Source organism: Giraffa tippelskirchi, chromosome 3 (genome assembly GCF_054371585.1).
Source record: "Giraffa tippelskirchi isolate mGirTip1 chromosome 3, T2T-mGirTip1v1.2.pri, whole genome shotgun sequence".
NCBI classification, from domain to species: Eukaryota; Metazoa; Chordata; class Mammalia; order Artiodactyla; family Giraffidae; genus Giraffa; species Giraffa tippelskirchi.
In genome coordinates, this window is record NC_137277.1 from 189,409,057 (window position 1) to 189,429,258 (window position 20,202).

The 20,202-nt window shown below is 46.2% G+C and overlaps 1 protein-coding gene and 1 long non-coding RNA gene across 2 annotated transcripts in view; one reads left to right on the plus strand and one right to left on the minus strand.

The window, feature by feature from the left end:
• Nucleotides 1–5,677: 5,677 nt before the first annotated feature.
• The window catches only part of MICOS10 (mitochondrial contact site and cristae organizing system subunit 10), a 33,819-nt gene continuing 19,294 nt past the window's right edge, over nucleotides 5,678–20,202 (minus strand). The window contains exons 2-4 of the mRNA XM_081574897.1: nucleotides 9,272–9,319; nucleotides 7,989–8,098; nucleotides 5,678–5,926 (exon numbers count right to left, since the gene is read on the minus strand). Coding sequence (XP_081431023.1) covers nucleotides 5,912–5,926; nucleotides 7,989–8,098; nucleotides 9,272–9,319 — 173 coding nt within the window. The 3' untranslated portion in view covers nucleotides 5,678–5,911. The remainder of the gene's footprint in view (nucleotides 5,927–7,988; nucleotides 8,099–9,271; nucleotides 9,320–20,202) is intronic.
• Nucleotides 12,328–18,932, plus strand: LOC145540360 (uncharacterized). The gene is made up of 2 exons (XR_014078334.1): nucleotides 12,328–13,377; nucleotides 16,864–18,932. It is a non-coding gene; the product is annotated as an uncharacterized LOC145540360 (long non-coding RNA).

The following is a 20,202-nucleotide window of genomic DNA, read 5'->3' on the forward strand; positions in this document are numbered from 1 at the left end:
GAAAAGGAGCCACAACTGCACACCCTGAGTCCGATCACAAGGGAGCACGAGACAAACCCAAACTGAGAAACACCGCACAAGAGAGCGGGCTTGCACTCCTCAAAAATGTCAACATCAAGAACAAAAGCTGATGAACTGTTCTGGATTAAAGAAAGAGACCGGACAACTAGGTACAAGGCATGATGCCAGACTGGATCCCAGAATGGGGGAAACAGACAACATATTGTTTTGACAACTGACAAAATTTGAACATGTATTATGGATTGGATACTGTTGTATTGATGTTAATCACCCGATTTTGATAACTGTACCATGGTTATATGAGCATATCCTTATTCTTAGAAAACATACATTGAAGTATTTAGGGGTAAATGGGCATATCTCCAACTTCCTCGCAAATGGCTCAAAAAATATCTACCTATACACATCAAGAATGATAAATGAGAAACAATGTGAGCAACTGGTAAACATGGGTAAAGGATACAAATCAATTCCTTGTATTATTTTTGCAATTTTTCTCTAAGTATAAAATAGGATCGAAATCAAAAGTTATAAAAAAAAAAATTAACCCCTTAAAAGTAAACCATAAAGGTAATGAATATTACCACTATACATTATAAAAAGGGTTTCCATCTTCTACCTAGTGATGGGGGTGCATTTTACTGTCTACAAATGACATCTTTTTAAAAAAACTGGAATTGAGGACTTCCTTGATGGTCCAGTGGTTAAGAATTTGCCTGCCAGTGCAGGGGATATGGGTTTGATCCCTAGTCCGGGAAGATTCCACATGCCTTGGGGCAACTAAGTCCAGAGGCCTCAACTACTGAGGCTGGGCCCTAGAGCCCACAAGCTGCAACTCCTGAGCCTGCATGCCTAGAGCCTGCGCTCTGCAACAAGACGCCCACACAGCGCAACTACAGAAAGCCCATGCGCAGCAACGGAGACCTAGCACAGCCCAAAACAAAGAAAGACGAACTCAAAAGAGCTTCTAGCTGTTAAGATATATCAGTCAATAAAGTCACGATGCTTTATTATACTTTGCAAGGATTTAGCAAAACTCATCAATAATACTGACCTGAAGCTCTGATTAACGATTATATTGTTTTTATTCTTTCAAGACTACCACCTTTATTGACAATTGTATTTCTAATAAACATAGGAATTATTTTTAACAAATATTGCTAATTTCAAATTGGATCAACTTGTTCTTATCAATTTAAACTCAATGACACTGACTCTGATTACTTTCAACTAACTCCATCAGGCTTGTGTCAAATCATGTTTATTTATGTATGATCCTTCCCAGTTTAAACAGCTTTCAACCAGCACAGAACAGTTAAGTGTCTGGGTTCTGGAATCAGGTAAAATTCCTGCCTGCATCATCTCTCACCTGTTTATCCTTCAACAAGTGAACTTATCCTTTCAAAATCTGTTTCTTCATCTATAAAATTAGTATAATAGTATTTCTCTCACAGGATTGTTGTAAACAGCAAGCATCACAGTGTACATAAAGCCTTTGAATAATAACTAGCACAGAGCAGGTGCCCAATAAATACAAACTACTATTATATATTCATTTGAAGTGATCAAATTAAGTTCTGCCAGCTCAAACTGGCTAGACCAGGAGTAAAGATGACTGACGGTTGATAATGAGCTCCCTTTTCTAGTCCCAGTTTCTTCCCTATTAAAGACTCAGCTTCTGCCCACTCCTGAATTCCTCCAGAATTCTTGACATCGTCTTCCTCCACTTAGGTCTACTGGCTCTGAGAGCCCTCAGCGAGGATCACACAACTGAAGCCATTACCCGGAATGCGGACGTTCGGTCCTATCTGTTTCCTAGCACACCGGAAGCTCCTGGAGCTCTCGGGTTCCCACTGAACTGCTTCAGCGCCCTCTTCCCTCCTTGGCCTCTCGGTCTGGCACTGAGGCCATGTGCTCAGTGACTCTGGTCTTTGAGAAGCTTGGGTGGAGTTTCAGGAGGCTTTTCTCGTTCGAGTGTGTCTCGGTGGAGGAGAGCGATGACAACACTGATCCTGGTTCAGGAAGATGCACTGTGTTTTCCAACAATTTCCAGCCTTTGATCACCAGGAACTCATTGGAGATACCCATTCTCTCCCTCAGATCTCACTAACTTAGATTCTAAGAACCAACTCCCTGAGCCCAAGGAGTATGCCCTTTTCATTCTAGAACAGCCCCCTGACTACCTACCAGTAACACCACGCACTCTGTACTGATTCAAATAGAAGCATCCCCTTTTGGATACTCGTGTCAGCACAGACATTTGACTGTCAGTGTCTATAAGGTAGAGATGGTCTTTTCCTCTTTATTGAATAGGAAACTGAAGTTTGAAGAGACTAAGGAACCCCAGCGCCCCAGTCACACCCGACCAAGTGCTGGAGCAGGAACTCGGACCCAGCTCGTGGCACCGGGAACCCTACCATCTTCTCGTGTACGCCCCGGCTCTTCCTCCCCCCATCCCCCCTTTGTGGCACCTCACCGCTTTAGCAGTCACCCTGGGTCTCACATTCGCCCCACAGGAGGCTGCTCAGAGAACCCGGGAATGCCTGCCCTGCTCCTGCCCAGGTCTGTTAAGCTTGACATCACCCCTGGTGGTGTCCAAGGGGAAATGGTGCTTGCAGCACTCTTAAGAGTCATGATGGCTTCCAGATGAGCTGGTGATTCTAAATTTAACATTCCTTTTGGTGCTGAGAATTCTCACTTTCTCCCTTCCACCCCTTGGCATTTATGTAATTAGAAAGCATGCAACAGGGGATGGTTTGTCTCAGCACCACTCGGGATGAAGGCTGTCCCAGCCCCGTGAAGTCCATCCTTGTGGAAAGACTTTGCAGAGTTTATCTGGACAGGTTCAAAAATAGTCCTTCAACAATACAATCAGATTGAACCACGACAAGTAAAATGTAATTATGGCTTGGTTACATTAAAAAAAAAAAGAGTAAACAGTGAGGTTTGGGAAAAGGAAAAGCAAAAGTACACAGATATTGCCATCTTTCTCAATTTCTGCATCTCCTGCAGGCAGGATTTCAAGACTGTATCCGCAGATCTTTTGAAACGGGTGAGGGGATGACAATTCAGGAGACAGCTCAATAGGGTGTTCTGAGGCCACTTCTCAGAACAAAGACAGACTTCTGCATAAGGCCAATGCAGCCTGATAAAGGTTCCCCCAGTGGGTCCCCAAACGCCAAAGTCATTCACGCAAATGAGTTCAAAATACATATTGTTCTGGGCCAAATTACACAGTGTCAAGTTCAGACCGTGTGTATTTATGTGTGTTGGCAGGGCAAGCCGCTTCTGGGGCGCCGCAGCTTCATCCTGGTGTCCTGGGCCCAGCGGGGTCCCCACTGCTCTCTCCCCAAACCCACGGGTTCCCTGGTATTTGGTTCCAGGAGGGCAGGCAGGAAACAAAGCTTCACAAGGGAAGTTCCCACAAGGGAACAGGACCCCAGAGGATGCGAATTTCTAATGAAACTTTAAGTAGAACAGAATGTGAGCCTTTGCCAGCGCGCTGGGACTTTCTGAAGGCTGATTTGAGACGGGGGCAGGGAGATGGACAAGATGGAGCATTGTGCTTGGGGCCCGTCTCTGCTCAGAGCTACAAGGCGGGAATGCAGAATCCTCTGCGGGGAAAGCAAACAGCCAGTGCGTCCCTTGGCTGGCCTTTGCCCAGAACTACTCCCCCAGAGCTCAGTGGTGTTTCTCAAAACACACGAGTGGTGTTTCCAAGATGCTGGGCAAAGGGATCCCTGCAAATAAGTGCCTAAAACCTAACAACTAATGAGACAGAGAAAGACACCGGCCTCCACCGTCCATTTCCACTCCATTTTCTGCTGGCATATCTGGAGAATTAGTGGGCGTGCTGTGTTTTCTGTTTTTGTCTTCTGTGGAAAGGGGACCTGTTATTCTCTCTGCCTGAATAAAGATGGGAAGACTGGGGGGACGGGGGAAATAGTAACTTTTAAAGCAAGTATGGAGATGACAAGTCTAAGAGATGAAACAATCCGCCTGCAATGCAGGAGACTCAAGTTTGATCCCTGGGTCGGGAGGATCACCTGGAGGAGGGCACCCCACTCCAGTATTCTTGCCAGGGAAATCCCAGGGACAGAGGAGCCTGGTGGGCTGCAGTCCAGGGGATTGCAAAGAGTCAGACACGACTGGAGCGACTGAGCGTGAGGGTGCTCGATCATGGAATGAAGGGGGTGAAGTGAGAAACAGCAGGATGGCTGTGGTAGGTGATGACCATGATCTCACAGTCCTAGGGTCCGGCCCAGCTGCGGGCGTCAACTGATCCAAAGAAATGAAAATCCCCTGAGAGCAGAGGAGCCTGGACAGTTTGTGGGGCCCTCTGATGCCTGTTGTAGTCCAGAGCGTGGCACATTTTCTGGGAAGGGAGCTGGGGTGAAGGATGAGGAAGGAAGAAGGGAGAAGGTAGTTCTACCTTGAATCTGCTCAGAGGTACTAGCAAGAACTGTCTAATCGATGTTCCCCATTGGTAGAGACCCCAACTCTACCCTGATGCTCACCCCGCCCCCCACACCTCTGCGGCCCCTGCACACTCTGGCGAAACTGAATTCCTGGGGGGTCCCCAACGAAAAAAACACACTGCCATGATCCGGATCCTTCGCAAAAGCTACCTTCCCGCTCTTCCTGTTTGGAAGGTCCGATCAGCTTCAAGGCTCTGCTCACACTCCCTCCTCCTCTGCCAGGCCATCCTAAGGATATCCTTCGCTCTGGCTGCCCTTTGTCTACATCCCCTTAATCCAAGGTCAAAAGAGCTCGTCTGTCTGTCTTTGCATCGGACTCTCAGCTCCTCGAAAGGGCCTGGGTCTTGTCTTTCATCCATTTATCTCCACGGCCTGTGACGGTACTGAGCTCACTGTGGATGGTCAGTCAACATTCAAAGGGACGAGTGGAATCAAGTCCTGCCCATCTTAATTTCATTAATAGAGAGAGAGAAATAAGATACGAAAGACTGACTTCTGAGGCTCTGCACGTTCTCAGAAGAATCTGCCTCAATATCCCCTTTGTGTCTAGCCTCCCTGATTCAGGTGAAACCAGAGGGACACACTCACAAAGGGGCAGCAGCAGTGGCCCTTCTGTCCTCGGACGTCCAGCACTACATGAAGATGAAATCAACCCCAAACATGGCCTTCCGGCCAGCCGTGCAAGCCACGACCTCTCTCCAGTTCCCAGGCCAAAGCCCCCAGTGCTGAGGCCTGGCCGGTGGGTGCCGAGCTCCTTGAAGTTAAGAGGAACCGTGACATCGATGGGGTGAGCCACCAACACAGAGAGGTTCCCTACCTGCCAAGACAGCCGGCTGCCCGATCTCAGCACAGCAGACACGGCTGAGCAGGCCGGCCAGGTCCAACGGTGAGGACGACACATTGGCTTTAAAGAACTAACCGCCAGAGCAAGCGGGCTCCTCTGGACGTTCGTCGTCTTCCTCGGACAACGCACCGCACTCTCCAAGCTCCGATTTATGAGGTGGAAGCAGTTCTGAAAACTACACATCACGGGGCAAGCGGGGAGGAACGCACAACGGCTGTGCTTCCAGGAAGGCTCTGAGAGAGGCTGGGACCAGGCGGTCACCGCTGCTGGCAGTTCAGACAGACTCCTCCTGCTCACAGACCAAAGGCAAAGAAACGCAGGCAACGCGCTGGGCTGCCGATTTTAGTTTAATTTATTTCTTTTAAGACCACCTCCTTGCAATTTCCAGAGAGAAAATACAAAACAAGAAACAGACTTGGTTTCAAACACGTACACAGTGTGCTGGGGTTGAAAGCATTACTGGTAACGCCGTTACGGAGAGTGCCGGCTCACTCCAGGGCACTTCAGTATTCCTGAGGAATAAACGTGGTTTCTCCTGCCCTCCCACTGGGATGTTCTCAGGTGTGAGTCACTGCTCCTGCTCCTGGAAAGGAAGGACACTCCGTGAGAAGGTGCGCACGGCCTTCGGACGAGCCTCTCTAACCTGTTGCTGCGGGGCAGACGCCGAGGGCCCTACCGCCGTTTGCTTGAAACCTGTCTCACTCACAAGAGGACCATCTCCACCCCACCCAGGCTCTTCAGAGTGGCTCCTCCATCTCGGAGGGGGGAGCAGGAAAGGAACACGAGAGGACTGGACAGTCGGTCCCTGGATAACTCAACTCCTACAACCCACCAAAGGGACGGGTCCCAGGTGGGTGGAGAGAGCGTGGCCCTGCAATCAAACAGCCTACTAAGCCGGGAACTTTGGAAAGTTCCTAACCTCGGTAAAGTTCAGTTTCCTCATCTGCTGAGTCAGGGTCATAAAACCTCTCTCACAGATCTCCTGGGAGAGAGGCCTAGAGAAGGAAGACAAAGATAAAGCCCCCAGGAGGGCCCACGGGGCGCAGCAGGCGCTCAGCAATCATCACCCCATATTACGGCTACGCTGAAAAACCCCCAGGCCGGGGTTCTGCTCCTCTCTTCAGAGACTGGAGGGTGACAACATCGAGGCACAGACTCAAGTTCAGATAAAGTTACAAGGCCGTGCTGGAGCAGCACGCACGCGGCTGTAAAATCTCTAACAGTATTTTCCACAGTAACTCCCAGCCTTTAAATATATACACATATAATCACCCCTGAGCCATTTATCCATGACAACTCCGTTTGGAACAATGAAAACATTTCAAACAATTAAAAGACCTAAAGCTCCTCTCCCAGTTCCTTTCTGTTCTCCTCCAGACTCAGCTGTGGGGCCGAGAAGGGGGAGGAGCCAGGAGCAGTGGAAACTGCCCGCCGTCAGCGCTGCCGCCACGCAGCTGCCCTCCGCCCGCGTGGGCCACAGGCACCTACCCTGGCCTTGGTGCAGGGGCGGGTCATGACGACCGAGGGCCTGCCTGCATGAGGCTCTCCCGCCTCCCCTGTTCCCAGTCCTCTCCCCAGGCCTGCACAGGCTGGTCAGTGGGCAGCTGGCAGTCTACACACCTGCTCAGATAGGGGCTACCGAGCCGGGACACTCCTTTGTACCCCTTTTTCTGCCCTACTTGTTATTACAGTGGAACAATGGACGAGTCAGTCACCCTTTCTTGGCTGGCCTCCACTGTAATAACCAATATTTCTATTTATATAGCACCTCAGAGCTTGAAGACATTTTCACATTTAATCTGCACAACAACCCCGGAGGCAGAAATTACCACCCTCATTTTAGAGATAGAACACAATCCCACAAGTGAGAAAAGAAGGCAAGAACTCCAGAGCACCCGGAGAGCACAGACGGGGGGTGTCCTGGTTTCTGGGCTCTCTACCCTGGTCCTGCTGCGGCCCAGACCACAGTGATTCTACTCGAGGTTAACCAAGAAGGCAGATGACTCTGCACATCCCGAGAATGGGAAGTTCTTCATGAAGGTGGTGGTGTGTTACGGTGATGCCTTAGTAAGCCTGAGGCCCCGAGGCCATGAGCGTGTCTAATAAGATATACAACTTACTTCATTCATTTATTTCACATTTGTTTGAGCACCTACTTTGTTCCAAGCCCCGAGGATACAAACATAAATAGCATCTCTGTCCGGAGGCTGCCGTGCACAGAAACTAGGAAATGCGATGCGTCCCTTCACGTGAGGCGTGTCAAACTTCTGCATCTTGTCTGCATCATTAAAAACCCATCTGTAGACAAGACTGCAGCAGGATCAGGCAGGACTCACAGTCAAGAACGTGCCCTCTTCAGTAGAAAGCAGAAGCATGGCTAAGTTCAGAAGCCTTTAGGTTTAGCCTGAATGTGTGTGAGATGCTGACCGGGCACTCTGAGATCCTGAACAGAAGTGCTGCCTACAGAAAGGAGATATGTAGTATGAATCTGCCTTACTGTGATGGTTCAAGTCGAGGCAGGCTCCTGAGCACTTACGAGCTCAGTGGTGCCACAAAGACCTAAGTTTATTTGTCAGTTATCTGTGCTCTAAAGAATTCTTTGGGGAGTCAGGAGGAAGAAAGAGAAGTATCAATTCTGTACATACTTTGACATATTTTCCATGTAGAAGGTACGGAGCCTGGAAATCATGCTGACAGTTGGAGTAGGCCATTCCCAATCCCATTCCAGAGCCAAAGGCTAATGGCCACATTCTTCCTGGTGAGCAGAAAAGGAAAGCCCCAAGAGGGAACCGTGAGGAGAAAATAAAGTTTTCCTCTGGCTTCAATACATTTGCTTAGGGTTCACTTTCCCTTTTCACTTTCATGCATTGGAGAAGGAAGTGGCAACCCACTCCAGTGTTCTTGCCCGGAGAATCCCAGGGACGGCAGAGCCTGGTGGGCTGCCGTCTATGGGGTCACACAGAGTCGGACATGAATGAAGCGACTCAGCAGCAGCAGTAAACATTCAACATGCATCATGCTGATGATTTATACGCCATACATTTCTGTCAATGTTTCATTACCAGTCCAAAAAAGGGAGAGGGGGATCAATTAAGTACCCATGCCACTAGACTTGAAGCATTAGTAAGTGGTACACTATGAAAACAGCAGACACGGTGGAACCTGTTAACTTTTCTATGCCAGTTCTAACCATCTCCTCATTTTAACTCATTCTTAAAACTTACCATAAATAATACCAGTAAGGTCTTTGAATCTTTCAAGTATGTAAGAACTTCACCAATATTTACATATTTTGATTCTGCTAAGTCATGAGGTTTACTTAAGCTAACGCCATAGGTGACGACCTCACAGCAGCACCGGGCTCACTGTGCCTCTCCAGGTGTGTGCTCCCCACCAGTTCCTCATGGAAAGAGGTCACAGTGACCCCTACGGCTTCTACTCAATATCCAAGCTTCAGAAGTTCTTCCACAAAATGAAAGGGACGCTGCCTGCCCTTTGCTCAGGAGAATTTTTGGCCAAACAGCATATTTATTTCTGGTCTACTTCTTTTTATTACCAGCAGGACTTTCGTTTTCAAGTTGCTTTAGAAAAAACTGTAACTAATTAGAATTATTTGAGAGTGTAGATTTGGCCAAACAACTCACAGGCATAAAGTACAGACTTTTTTTAAAAAAATGATTATCATATTTAAGATATCAGGCACCCTGACTCGGCGCCCAGGGGGAATTCTGGAGATGCCCACCCTGTTCCGACCTTTTTTGAGCCTACAATCTTTGTCCAGCTCATCTCACAGCGGCCTACCTAAAGCCATACACGGATGGGCCGGCAGCCACGGAGCTGCGCCTTCCAACAGTGTCCCCGCCGTGCGTACGGGTACACTAACGGGTACACTAGGACGCTAGGCGTACAGGCAGTAAGGCACACTTACTTTTAAAGAAGGTAAGTGAGAAAACAAGTCCTAATCCAAAGCCAGTACCTACAAAAGAGGGAGGAAAAACATGTTAAACACCTTAATAGTAACTTGACAAAAATAAAATGAACATTTCATAAATGTGAACATCTACAAGACAGATTTTTTAACTTGGTAGAGAGACGAGTTTCTCATTTCTAACTTTCCTTCTTGTCAGAGGCTCTGTCTATGCCTGTGGTCCCCTCTGCCCCACCAGGGGCTAAGAACTTGCTCCACCATTCTGTCTAGACGAGTCTCAGGGGTGAGGGGACAAGACAGGAGACAATTCTGAACAGATGCTCTTGCACGGCCTGCAGACAGCCTCCAGCACCTGGGGCTCCCGCGCCACCTTCCGCAGGCACTCCACAGCCAGCACGTCAGCTTAACGCATCAGCGGGAAGTCCCCTGGCTGTTTCAGCATTTTGAGTGATGGCGACGTTTTGAGGAAGATGGAAAGGAGCGATCCAGAACAGCTGCCAAAGGCTGTCACAAGTCAGAGTGTCCAGACAGAGGGAAAGCACGTCCTCAAACGTGAAGATCAATCCCCTCTCCTCGCTGACTCCCGGGGCACTTTTAACCACTATCTTTCAAGGCGAAAGAACAAATGCAACCCTGTTTTAATGATCTGGTAGGAAAAAAAAAAAAACTTTAAATATCTAATTTTAAATCAAACTTCACAGGAACCTTAAGCTTGGGGCAAAAAAAAAAGCTAAATCCTCATTTTGACCAATCTTTCTCAACCTTGGTCATTCTATTGATATGGTCATAATTTATTTTCTTTAAAAAAGAATAAAACCATTAATGAATGTACTTAACTATATAAATTCAACTTCAACTTCAATAGTATCTATAATCACAGATTCGAGTGCTAGCTATACTTTTTTAATACGGCAGAATGAATGAGTGCAGAACGATTAAAATAAAAACATTTACCTGTGGTGTCACTTAAGGAAAAAAATCATCTCACATACTGTAGAGACACATGTCCCAAACTTTGAGATCAACTTATTTTTCCATTATCAACAAAGTAAAGTTACACATGCCAAGGAAGAGAGCCAAGACCTGTTTTTTCCTCAGACTTGACAGGTAATTGTTTTCAGACTTTTCAGAGCATCCTGACGTTCTTTATTAAGTGTCTGCCCCATGGTCCAACAGAGCCCTGACCAACTTCTCCACCATTAAGGACCACGTAAAGGTCCCAATTCTCACTTGCCCTAATGGTTTTCAAATACGTGCTGTTGAAATTCCGAGAGCCTCTTCCCTGTCTAACCATGAACGCAGGCTATGCGGTGTGAACACTCAAAGTACCCCTCAGTTAGCAAATCTGACCTTTCTGCTCCAAACACAGCTTCATCTGAGGCAAGTAAGCTAACCCACAGCTTTTTTGCTTCACCTGTGCAACAATCCAGTTGATGCTGGCCTGATGAAAGTGTTTATGCTGTTACCCAGAATGATTTCTGACAGTTCTCTCTTACCCTCTGTATGTGGCCATGATGTGTTTCCTTCCTATGACTGTATCCTATAAAAATATGAATTTTAGTTAAAAATCATTACTTTGTACTGTCTGATAGGCCCTGCACTAGGTACTGTTGCCCAGCTTTAAAACGCAACATCTGAAGATCTCTCATGTCATCCCAATTTCCATGCAATTTAATGAAGTGATGGAGAACCAGTCAGTTTACAGACCACAATGGTTAACATATTCCAGGCTGACAAAAGACAAGGAAAAGGAACCAACATCGGTATCTCCCATGAGTACCCAACATTCCCTCCCTACTCCACCAAAAGTTGTCTTTTAAACCAAACAACACCCTGACATGGTACTACCCCCCAGGCTCCAGATGAGGAAATAACTTGCCCAAGGACATGTTTAGTCAGTGGGAGAGCAGTGACCTGGGCCCGAGTCTGCCAGACTCCAAGGCCACTAGACGCCCCTCCAGTTTCAACCCGAGCAGCTGATACCTCCCAAGGGAAACTGGAGTATCGGGACTCCTACTGCCGGCGAAGCAGGACACAGCCAAAACCCAAGTGTGCCTCCCATGCGACAGCCCAGGACGCTAGGCAACCAGGGCAGCAACAAGCCCACACAAGGCCAGCTGGGCTTGTTCAGATCCATCCCCAGGCTGTTCCTATGGCGCACGTCACAGACACAAGTCTGCCTGGTAGGGGTGCTGCAAGAACTTTAGAGAAACGCAGCTATCGCGACTGATACTCCCCAGCAAGAATCTGCTGTTGCTTGGTTTTATAAAATGGCATGGGGTTCCATTTCAAAGTCACTTGCCTCACCCCCTTGCAGCTGGAAGATGAGTAAGACAGTAAATTGGTCCTAGAAAATGAGGTAAAGAATTTGGACTGGCCCACAGATTTCAAACCGGGCAGTGGGATGGGGAGGTAGGCCAGTACAAACACAATGGCTCACAATCAGAGCGTTCGGTCTTCTCCATCTGGAAGGCAATTTTTTGGCAAACAAATCAAAAGCCCGAAAGGAAAATATTTCAGCACTTTCCTTGTCCCTCTGATTCCATGCCTGTCTCTATTTTCCCCCAAGGAAAGAAAGCTCTCTGATGCTCAACTTTTCCCAACAGTAGGTCAAGAGCGATGCTAAAGCCGCCGCCACCAGTTACCACTCGGCCAAAGAGGAGAAGGCTTCACATCAGGTATACGCCCGGCCACCTCAATTTTGCTACTATTAAAGGCGTGTGTGTGTGTGTGTGCGCGCGCGCGCATGCTAGCTACTCAGTTGTGTCCGACTCTTTGCGACCCCAGGCTCCTCTGTCCATGGAATTCTCCAGGCAAGAGTACTGGGGGGCGGTTGCCATGCCCTTCTCCAGGGGATCTTCCCAACCCAGGGATTGAACCCAGGTCTCCCGCATTTCGGGCAGATTCTTTAACATCTGAGCCACCAGGGAAGCCCTATTAAAGGCATTTACCTGCAAGTATAAACTGGGATCAAAATCACAGTTCAGACTAGCCTGCAGCAGAAGTATACTCTATGCTCTTAAGTTGAGCTGCTACATGTTCAATTCTTATGAGTGATTTTTTTTTCTCCATTTCTATATTTTTAAGACACAAAATACCAAGTCTGCTCCCTTCAGAAAAAATACCACAGAAGATGATGATGTTTAAATGCCAACATTTTACTTTAAGTTAGCTATCTCGGTTATTTAAGAGATAAACAATGCTGGAACTGCTGATGAGTTTTACAGGTTCAAGTTCTCACACGCTCAATTTTCTTTCAAAAGGCAACATGTTGCTTCAAAGAAAGTCCCACCTGATCAGGGGACACCAACTCCGCAGCTGTTTCCACTAAAGATTGGCACCTCTAGGCCAGGTTTAAACTTCGTAACAATAAAACATGAAAGGTTTGTCTTACAATAAAAACAAACCGGCGTGGAAACAGAGGAGCGCTCTCTCAGCCTTTGGCCACTTCTTTTTTGTTGTTGCATTTCAAGTTCTCTTAGAAGAAAAAAGCCAGAGGAAAAAGTACAAAGCATTTTTCACCTTCCCTGGAAGCAAATATTTAACTATGAATAAAATTTATATAACTCTGCCTCCCCTTTCAAGCCTGTTCTTTTGGCCCATGCTGTCTGGAATGACAAATAACTCTAAAGTAAAGAAATGCCTGATTGTAGGTACACATCTTCCTAACGGCAAAGTCCACTAAGGGGAAGGCGGGGAACAAGGCAAGAAAAACACCCCACAACAGAGAAGCCTTATGGGATCGACGTTAGGCAAGAAGCCCGCGCTCTGAAACCATTTCTTTCGGAGAGAAAAAGAACTGGCACAAATTCTTTCAAAACGAAATCACTCCGAATCAGTCTAACCCGGTACTTTAATACACGTTTAGTGCCCAAAAGGACATCATAAAACGGGCCGGCAGATAGACACACACGCTTAGAAAGAAGCGATTCCTTAACAGTTCCTCTGATACTATTTCAGTAACAAACAACAGAGAACTCACTCCACGAACTACATAGAAAATACTGCCTCATCGTATGCCCAAGTGGATTTTATAACAAATTTAAAAGAATAACAACTGACAGCAGTATACCAGTGTACACCCCAAGCCACATTTGTGTGTGTATGTGGGGGGGGGGTAGAATCTATGTTGACGGCCATTACTGTGACATATGGACAATTTCTAGTTAGTCAATGCAACTTTTTAAGAAAAATCTTTGCTCTTACCATGCCACATATCACGAAGCTTGACTTTACTGAAGTACTGAGAAAGCAAACATAACCAGCAAGAATTAAGCAGCAGGCTACATAATCTGAGTGCAGTCCTGAGGTACAAATGTTTTTTTTTTTCTTGTTGGCTATCCTACAAGGCATGCAGGACCTTACTTCCCTGACCAGGAATTGAACCCAGGCCCCCTGCAGTGGAAGCATGGAATCTAAACCACTGGACCACCAGGGAAGTCCCAGAAATGTACTTTGGATGTTAGTCCCTAAGCACAACAAGTTGGAGAAATAAAGGTTCCTATGGAATCAACTCTGTAGAAGTAATTGTCAACACACATTCAACTGAGGAATAACTCAATTGTTGGGGGAAGCATTAAAAAAAATCCTCAGAAAGTCACTTAAAAAACATGTCCATGAAAAACTGATCATAGGGGAAAGAAGACCACAGACCTGCTCTAAATTCCTAAGTCCAATGTGTAGTTACCAATGCTAAATCTTTGATCTATATCTAAAAATTAAAACTGCAAAGCAAAACTCCATTTTACTTTGTATAATAACATATCAAGATGTAATAGCAAACACTTAAATACCATATTCAACGGGCAGTTTACGAATATGAGAAACTACAGTAATTACAAGTAAATTTTTAAGAGTCTAGGAGCCATATGCCAAGCAACTTTATTCTTAAATGACAGAAAAAAAAGATACAGCTTCCAAATTAGGAGAGGTTGACCTTCCCACTGCGTGTGACGCGAGAGCACTGATGCTGCTGGGAGAGAGGTCCAGCTCAGGGCCCTGGGCCGCCCTCGCCAGGCAGCCCTCTGACCTCAGGTCAATGCTTTGGCCTCGCCTGCCCTCAGTGTGCTTGTCTACAAGCACCGCTGTGTTAGGAAAGTGTCAGGTATCTGCAGTCTGACACAGACTTCAATAAATGGTAGGAAGTTCCGCTACCTCTCTAAAAAAACTCAAAAGACGTCAAAGTGTAACATAAGAGTTAATCCTCTATTAAAACACAACTCCGCAGGAGGATCGCACCGTGGGTGAACCACAGCTGAAAACTGGAATCTTTTTCACCCACTCTTTGCATAGCTGACTTTTTTTTCACAGGCATTAGCCAACTGTTTATAGAAACACATTTTTTTTTAAACAAAATAGGGGATTCCTTCAGACTCATTGCTGAACTAGAACATGTTGCTTTAAAATACATTTTCCTAGAGCTGTCTTGTGTTTAATAAAGCTATATTTATGCTTTGCACATGGATTAATATCAAACTGACCTATTTATAATGGGTGTTCGTTCCTGTTCAATCATGTTTCTATAACACTATTACAATCATCAAATGCATTTGTTATGACAGAACAAACAAGAATGTGCTTTTATAGAAAAGTACCCTTGGGACTGAGTTTAGTGAGAATTACATTTCCAAGAAACATTCCTGATTTATGAAAGATGCTCAGGGCCCAATTTATGAGGGGAAAAAAAATAGTTTTAAGTCAACTCCAAACTGTGTTACTTAATCCTCTGAGGCAAAGACAGATTGTCCCAGGTGTCCATGTGTAAATGCCAAGTCACGTGAGTTAACCCAGAAAGTGTGCCAGACCAACGGCCAGAGATGGTAAATGTGTTCTGTGTTAATCAGCTTCTCACAAGTCAATACTGCTGCAGGGTGTGCAGGAAACAGGCTAAGAAGGTGGCTATTTCACAAGACCTTAACCTTCCTGTGCCTCTCAAACTACACAGAGACTGAAACACCTGTAGGAATTTCTAGCGTGGACATCAATTACCAGGACTCTGATCAGAACAAGTCAAGTGGCCGGCCAAAAGGAGTAAAGACAAGGAAGGTAAACGTGGAAGCCATTACAGTACTGGTGTGCTCTGCTTCCAGAAAAGCCAACTCAGGACAAGGGTCCTCTTAAACGACAGCATATAGCACATGACCCAGCCTTCAGAACTCCAACAGCTGCACGGCTTTTCAAGAACGCACAAAAGAAACGCGGCTGCACACATTTCACTGAGATATAGTTTATCCGCACGTGGGCAGAGGGTGCGGGAAAACAAGCAGCTCTGGTGCCTCATTATTAAAGGGACATTGAAGAAAATGCAGAATTGTTAAGTTTCAAAAAACACAAGCAAAGATGCCACTGCTGTTGTTTAGCCACTAAGTCGTGTCTGACTCTTTTGTGACTCCATGGACTGTAGATGCCACGCACTGGATTTATTGGGGGAAAGGGGTGCTTTGGGGTTCCTTGGTGGCTCGGACGGTAAAGAATCTGCCTGCAATGCAGGAGACCCAAGTTCAATCCCTGGGTAAGGAAGTTCCCCTGGAGAAGGGCATGACAACCCACTCCAGTATTCTTGCCTGGAGAACTACATGGACAGAGGAGCCTGGTGGGCTACAGTCCACAGGGTTGCAAAGAGTGGGACACAACTGAGCGACTAACACTTTTGAGGTAGTAACATCTACAGAGTGGCAGGCATTGACGATGGAGAAGGAAATGGCAACCCACCCCAGTGTTCCTGCCTGGAGAATCCTGTGGACAGGGGAGCCTGGTGGGCTGCCGTCTATGGGGTTGCACAGAGTCGGACACGACTGAAGCGACTTAGCAGCAGCAGCAGGCACTGACGTACCAACGTTTCCATGTATTATTTCGTTTGATCCACAGAACCACCTGTGAGGTGTATGATGATCCTGACTTACAGCAGAGGAAACAATGTGAAGAAAGGGGTGAAGTGAGTTACCCAAGAATACACAACCCAGAAAGAGAACGCAAACCCAGGCTGCTGGACTCCAGGGTCATGGCTCTTTTCTATCGGCAGAGAAAAAACTCAGGGAGAGGTCGGTCGGAAGAGCTGCAGGGAGACTAGTCTATTGTTACATAGGACAACAAAGTGTTTTTCCGGATTTTCCGGATTCTGTGCTTTGCATGGGTAATTTATGACTTTGTGACTCTTCAATCCCTCAAGAAAACAACAGAAACCAAAGATGTCCGATTTATCAAGATTGATAACACCCCCCCCCCACCAAATTACTTAGAATCAAGGAGAAACAGGCAACAAGTCAAGCTGGGAGGAGCTTCCTTCTGGGCACTGGCTGGAGAGAAAGTGCCCTCCACCCCTGCCCCTCCTCATCAACATCTGTAACTGGAGTCTCATCCTCGTGAAAGTGAATATAAACACCAAGGCTTCGTTACACCCTATGTACACATCATGAGAGCTGTTATGTGGTTTCCTTCTTGATTCAAATGAAAAATCAACAGAGAAACAAGAACCAATAGTTTCTTTTCCTTGTACATTTACTTAACCTATATTTATTAGGATTTATTAAGTAGAAAGCACTAGGGATAAATTTCTCTTCTCTTGGAGTAGGTAGTGCTTGTTTTTCAAAAAGTGGGAGGTGGATACACAGTGGTTACATTTCAGTTACCGTGTTATGTAGACTTGGGGGTAAGACAGGTTAAACGGGGTTGAGAATACTGGTTACTTACTGGTGCTGTGTCCCTTCCTTGGACAAACTATATGCCCTCTCTAGGCAACAGCTTCTTTGCACTGAAAACAGGAATGCTACCAGTGCCTATCTCTAACTGGGGAAGAAAGAGCAAGGATGAAACAACATAAAATGTGTCAAAAGCTTGGAAGAACAGTGCATTGCACACAGTAATTACAAATGTATTCTTCTCCCACAAAAAGCATTTCAAGAACAAATACTTACTGAGCACTGAAGGGCAAGAATACTGGGTCACAATCCAAAAACGGGCCAAAGAACCAGACACTTCTCCAAAGAAGACATACAGATGGCTAACAAACACATGAAAAGATGCTTAACATCACTCATTATCAGAGAAATGCAAATCAAAACCACAGTGAGGTATCATCTCACGCCGGTTAGAATGGCTGCTATCCAAAAGTCTACAAACAATAAATGCTGGAGAGGGTGTGGAGAAAAGGGAACCCTCTTACACTGTTGGTGGGAATGCAAACTAGTACAGCCACTATGGAGAACAGTGTGGAGATTCCTCAAAAAACTGGAAACAGAACTGCCATACAATCCAGCAATCCCACTGCTGGGCATACACACGGAGGAAACCAGAATTGAAAGAGACACATGTACCCCAATGTTCATCACAGCACGGTTTACAATAGCTAGGACATGGAAGCAACCTAGATGTCCATTGGCAGATGAATGGATAAGAAAGCTGTGGTACATATACACAATGGAATATTACTCAGCTATTAAAAAGAATGCATTTAAATCAGTTCTAATGAGGTGGATGAAACTGGAGCTTATTATACAGAGCAAAGTAAGTCAGAAAGAAAAACACCAATATAGTATATTAATGCATATATATGGAATTTAGAAAGATGGTAACAATGACCCTATACACGAGACAGCAAGAGAGACACAGATGTATAAAACAGTCTTTTGGACTCTGTGGGAGAGGGCGAGGGTGGGATGATTTGAGAGAATAGCATTGAAACACGTATATTATCATATGTGCAACAGATCACCAGTCCAGGTTCAATGCATGAGACAGGCGCTCAGGGCTGGTGCACTAGGATGACCCTGAGGGACGGGATGGGGAGGGAGGCGGGAGGGGGGTTCAGGATGGGGAACACATGTGCACTCATGGCCGATTCATGTCAATGTATGGCAAAAACCAGTACAATATTGTAAAGTAATTAGCCTCCAATTAAAATAAATAAATAAATAAATTTGGCAAAAAAAAAAAAAAAATACTGGGTTCAACAAGAGTAAGAAATAAGACAGTCTCTTCCCTGGGGAGCTTGGGCTCAGGAGGAGTAACAAGTCAGGTGTCCAGAAAACTGAACAAAAGCAAATCCTGTCTCTCAGAGAGGGACAGTGTTCTGCCAGTGGACAGGAAGGTGGGAACACATTTAACTGAGAAGCTTTTTTCAATCTTCAAGAAAGAGGAGGCATTTCAGTTGCCTTAAATGGTAGACTTTCAACAGCCAGAGCTGAGGCAGGGGGGACACAGCCCCCACCCCGTGGCTGCAGAAAAGCAGGGCTGGAGCAGGGAAATGGGGGTGGGGCCATCAGGCCGAAGCAGGAGGCCGTCCCTGGGAGCAGGAGATAAGGCTGGAAAGGGACAGAGTCTCTGAAGCACCAGGAGGTGGGCCAAGGAGTCTGCACGGCACTTAATTCAATAGGCTGGGGCTTCCCTGAAGAGTTTTTAAAAAGGCAAAACATGACTGACGCTATGCTTTAGGAAGAGTCATCGGACTAAGGTGTGCAGGATTACTTGGAAAGGAAGAGACACTTTGTTGGCAAAATTTACAGGATTTAACAACTGATTAAGTGTGTGTATGTGTATCTGGGGTTCTGGGGAGGTGCAGTGGGGAAAGCTGTCAAAGAAAATGCAGAGAACTTCTACCTGGATAATTATAAAAACACTGGTACTATTTAAAAGTCATCAAATAACCTTTTAATACAAAATTCCCTTAATAAAGCTGGAATATAACTTGATTTATACAAATGCAACATCTACAATGTTTTCATGAACACCAAACGATATCAAATACATTGAAGAGTATTTGCTAAGCACTTAGACGGCGGGATTCAATTATCTCATTTAACCTTCACATTTAATAAGCTTCTCCTATTAGCCCCATTTTATTGACTGGGAAACCGAGACACAGAAAGGTGAAGTAACGTGCCTCAGGTCACATGTCTGGGATTGGAATCCAGGCCATCTGACGCCAGAGGTCTGGTCTTCGGTTGCCACGTTCCTCTGCCACCAGTGTGGCCTCCTCAGAGACGTAAAAACCATTTTCATCATCATGACTTACCAAAGGAAATGGAACAACCTTCCAAAATTCATTTGAGCCAACATTCTGTGTGGGCTTTTCCTTCATCACACAAACTGAGCACCCACTGTGTGCCAGGCACTATGCTAGGCCCCAGGAAATAAGTTTCCACACCAAGTTCACAGTCTAGCGTTGGAATCATCTGATAATTAGAAACTCAAAGTACAAGGTACAATGAAGAAACAGGAGGTGCTGTTTCTGCTCACACGGAATACACAAAGGGGAGACGGGTGTTGAGGAGAGACCAAAGTATGTAAGGTTATATTTTTCATGTAGATGGCAGAGAAGAGAGAATCTGAAGTCTGGACCTAGCCAGAGGCACTGAGAAGGGTACCCAAACCACCTGGGGGGTTAGAGAAGGGAGTGGGAGAGGAGGTGACAAGAGAAAAGACTTCTAGGAGCTCCTGGTTGCCAAATTACCACACGTGAGGTAGGAGATACAGCAAGATAGTCCTTGATGGCAAAGTAAGGGTCTTGACTATAGAGAAGGCTGAGCACTGAGGGACTGATGCTTTTGAACTGTGGTGTTGGAGAAGACTCTTGAGAGTCCCTTGGACTGCAACGACCCAACTAGTCCATCCTAACGGAGATCAGTCCTGAATATTCATAGGAAGGACTGATGCTGAAGCTCAAACTCCAGTCCTTTGGCCACCTGATGCGAAGAACTGACTCACTGGAAAAGACCCTGATGCTGGGAAAGACTGAGGGCAGGAGAAGGGGGATGACAGGGGATGAGATGGTTGGATGGCATCACCGACTCAATGGACATGAGTTTGAGTAAACTCAGGGAGTTGGTGATGGACAGGGAGGCCTGGCGTGCTGCAGTCCATGGGGTCGCAAAGAGTCGGACACGACTGAGTGACTGAACACCAACAACCGTTCTTTCTTAAAGACATCAGTCTTC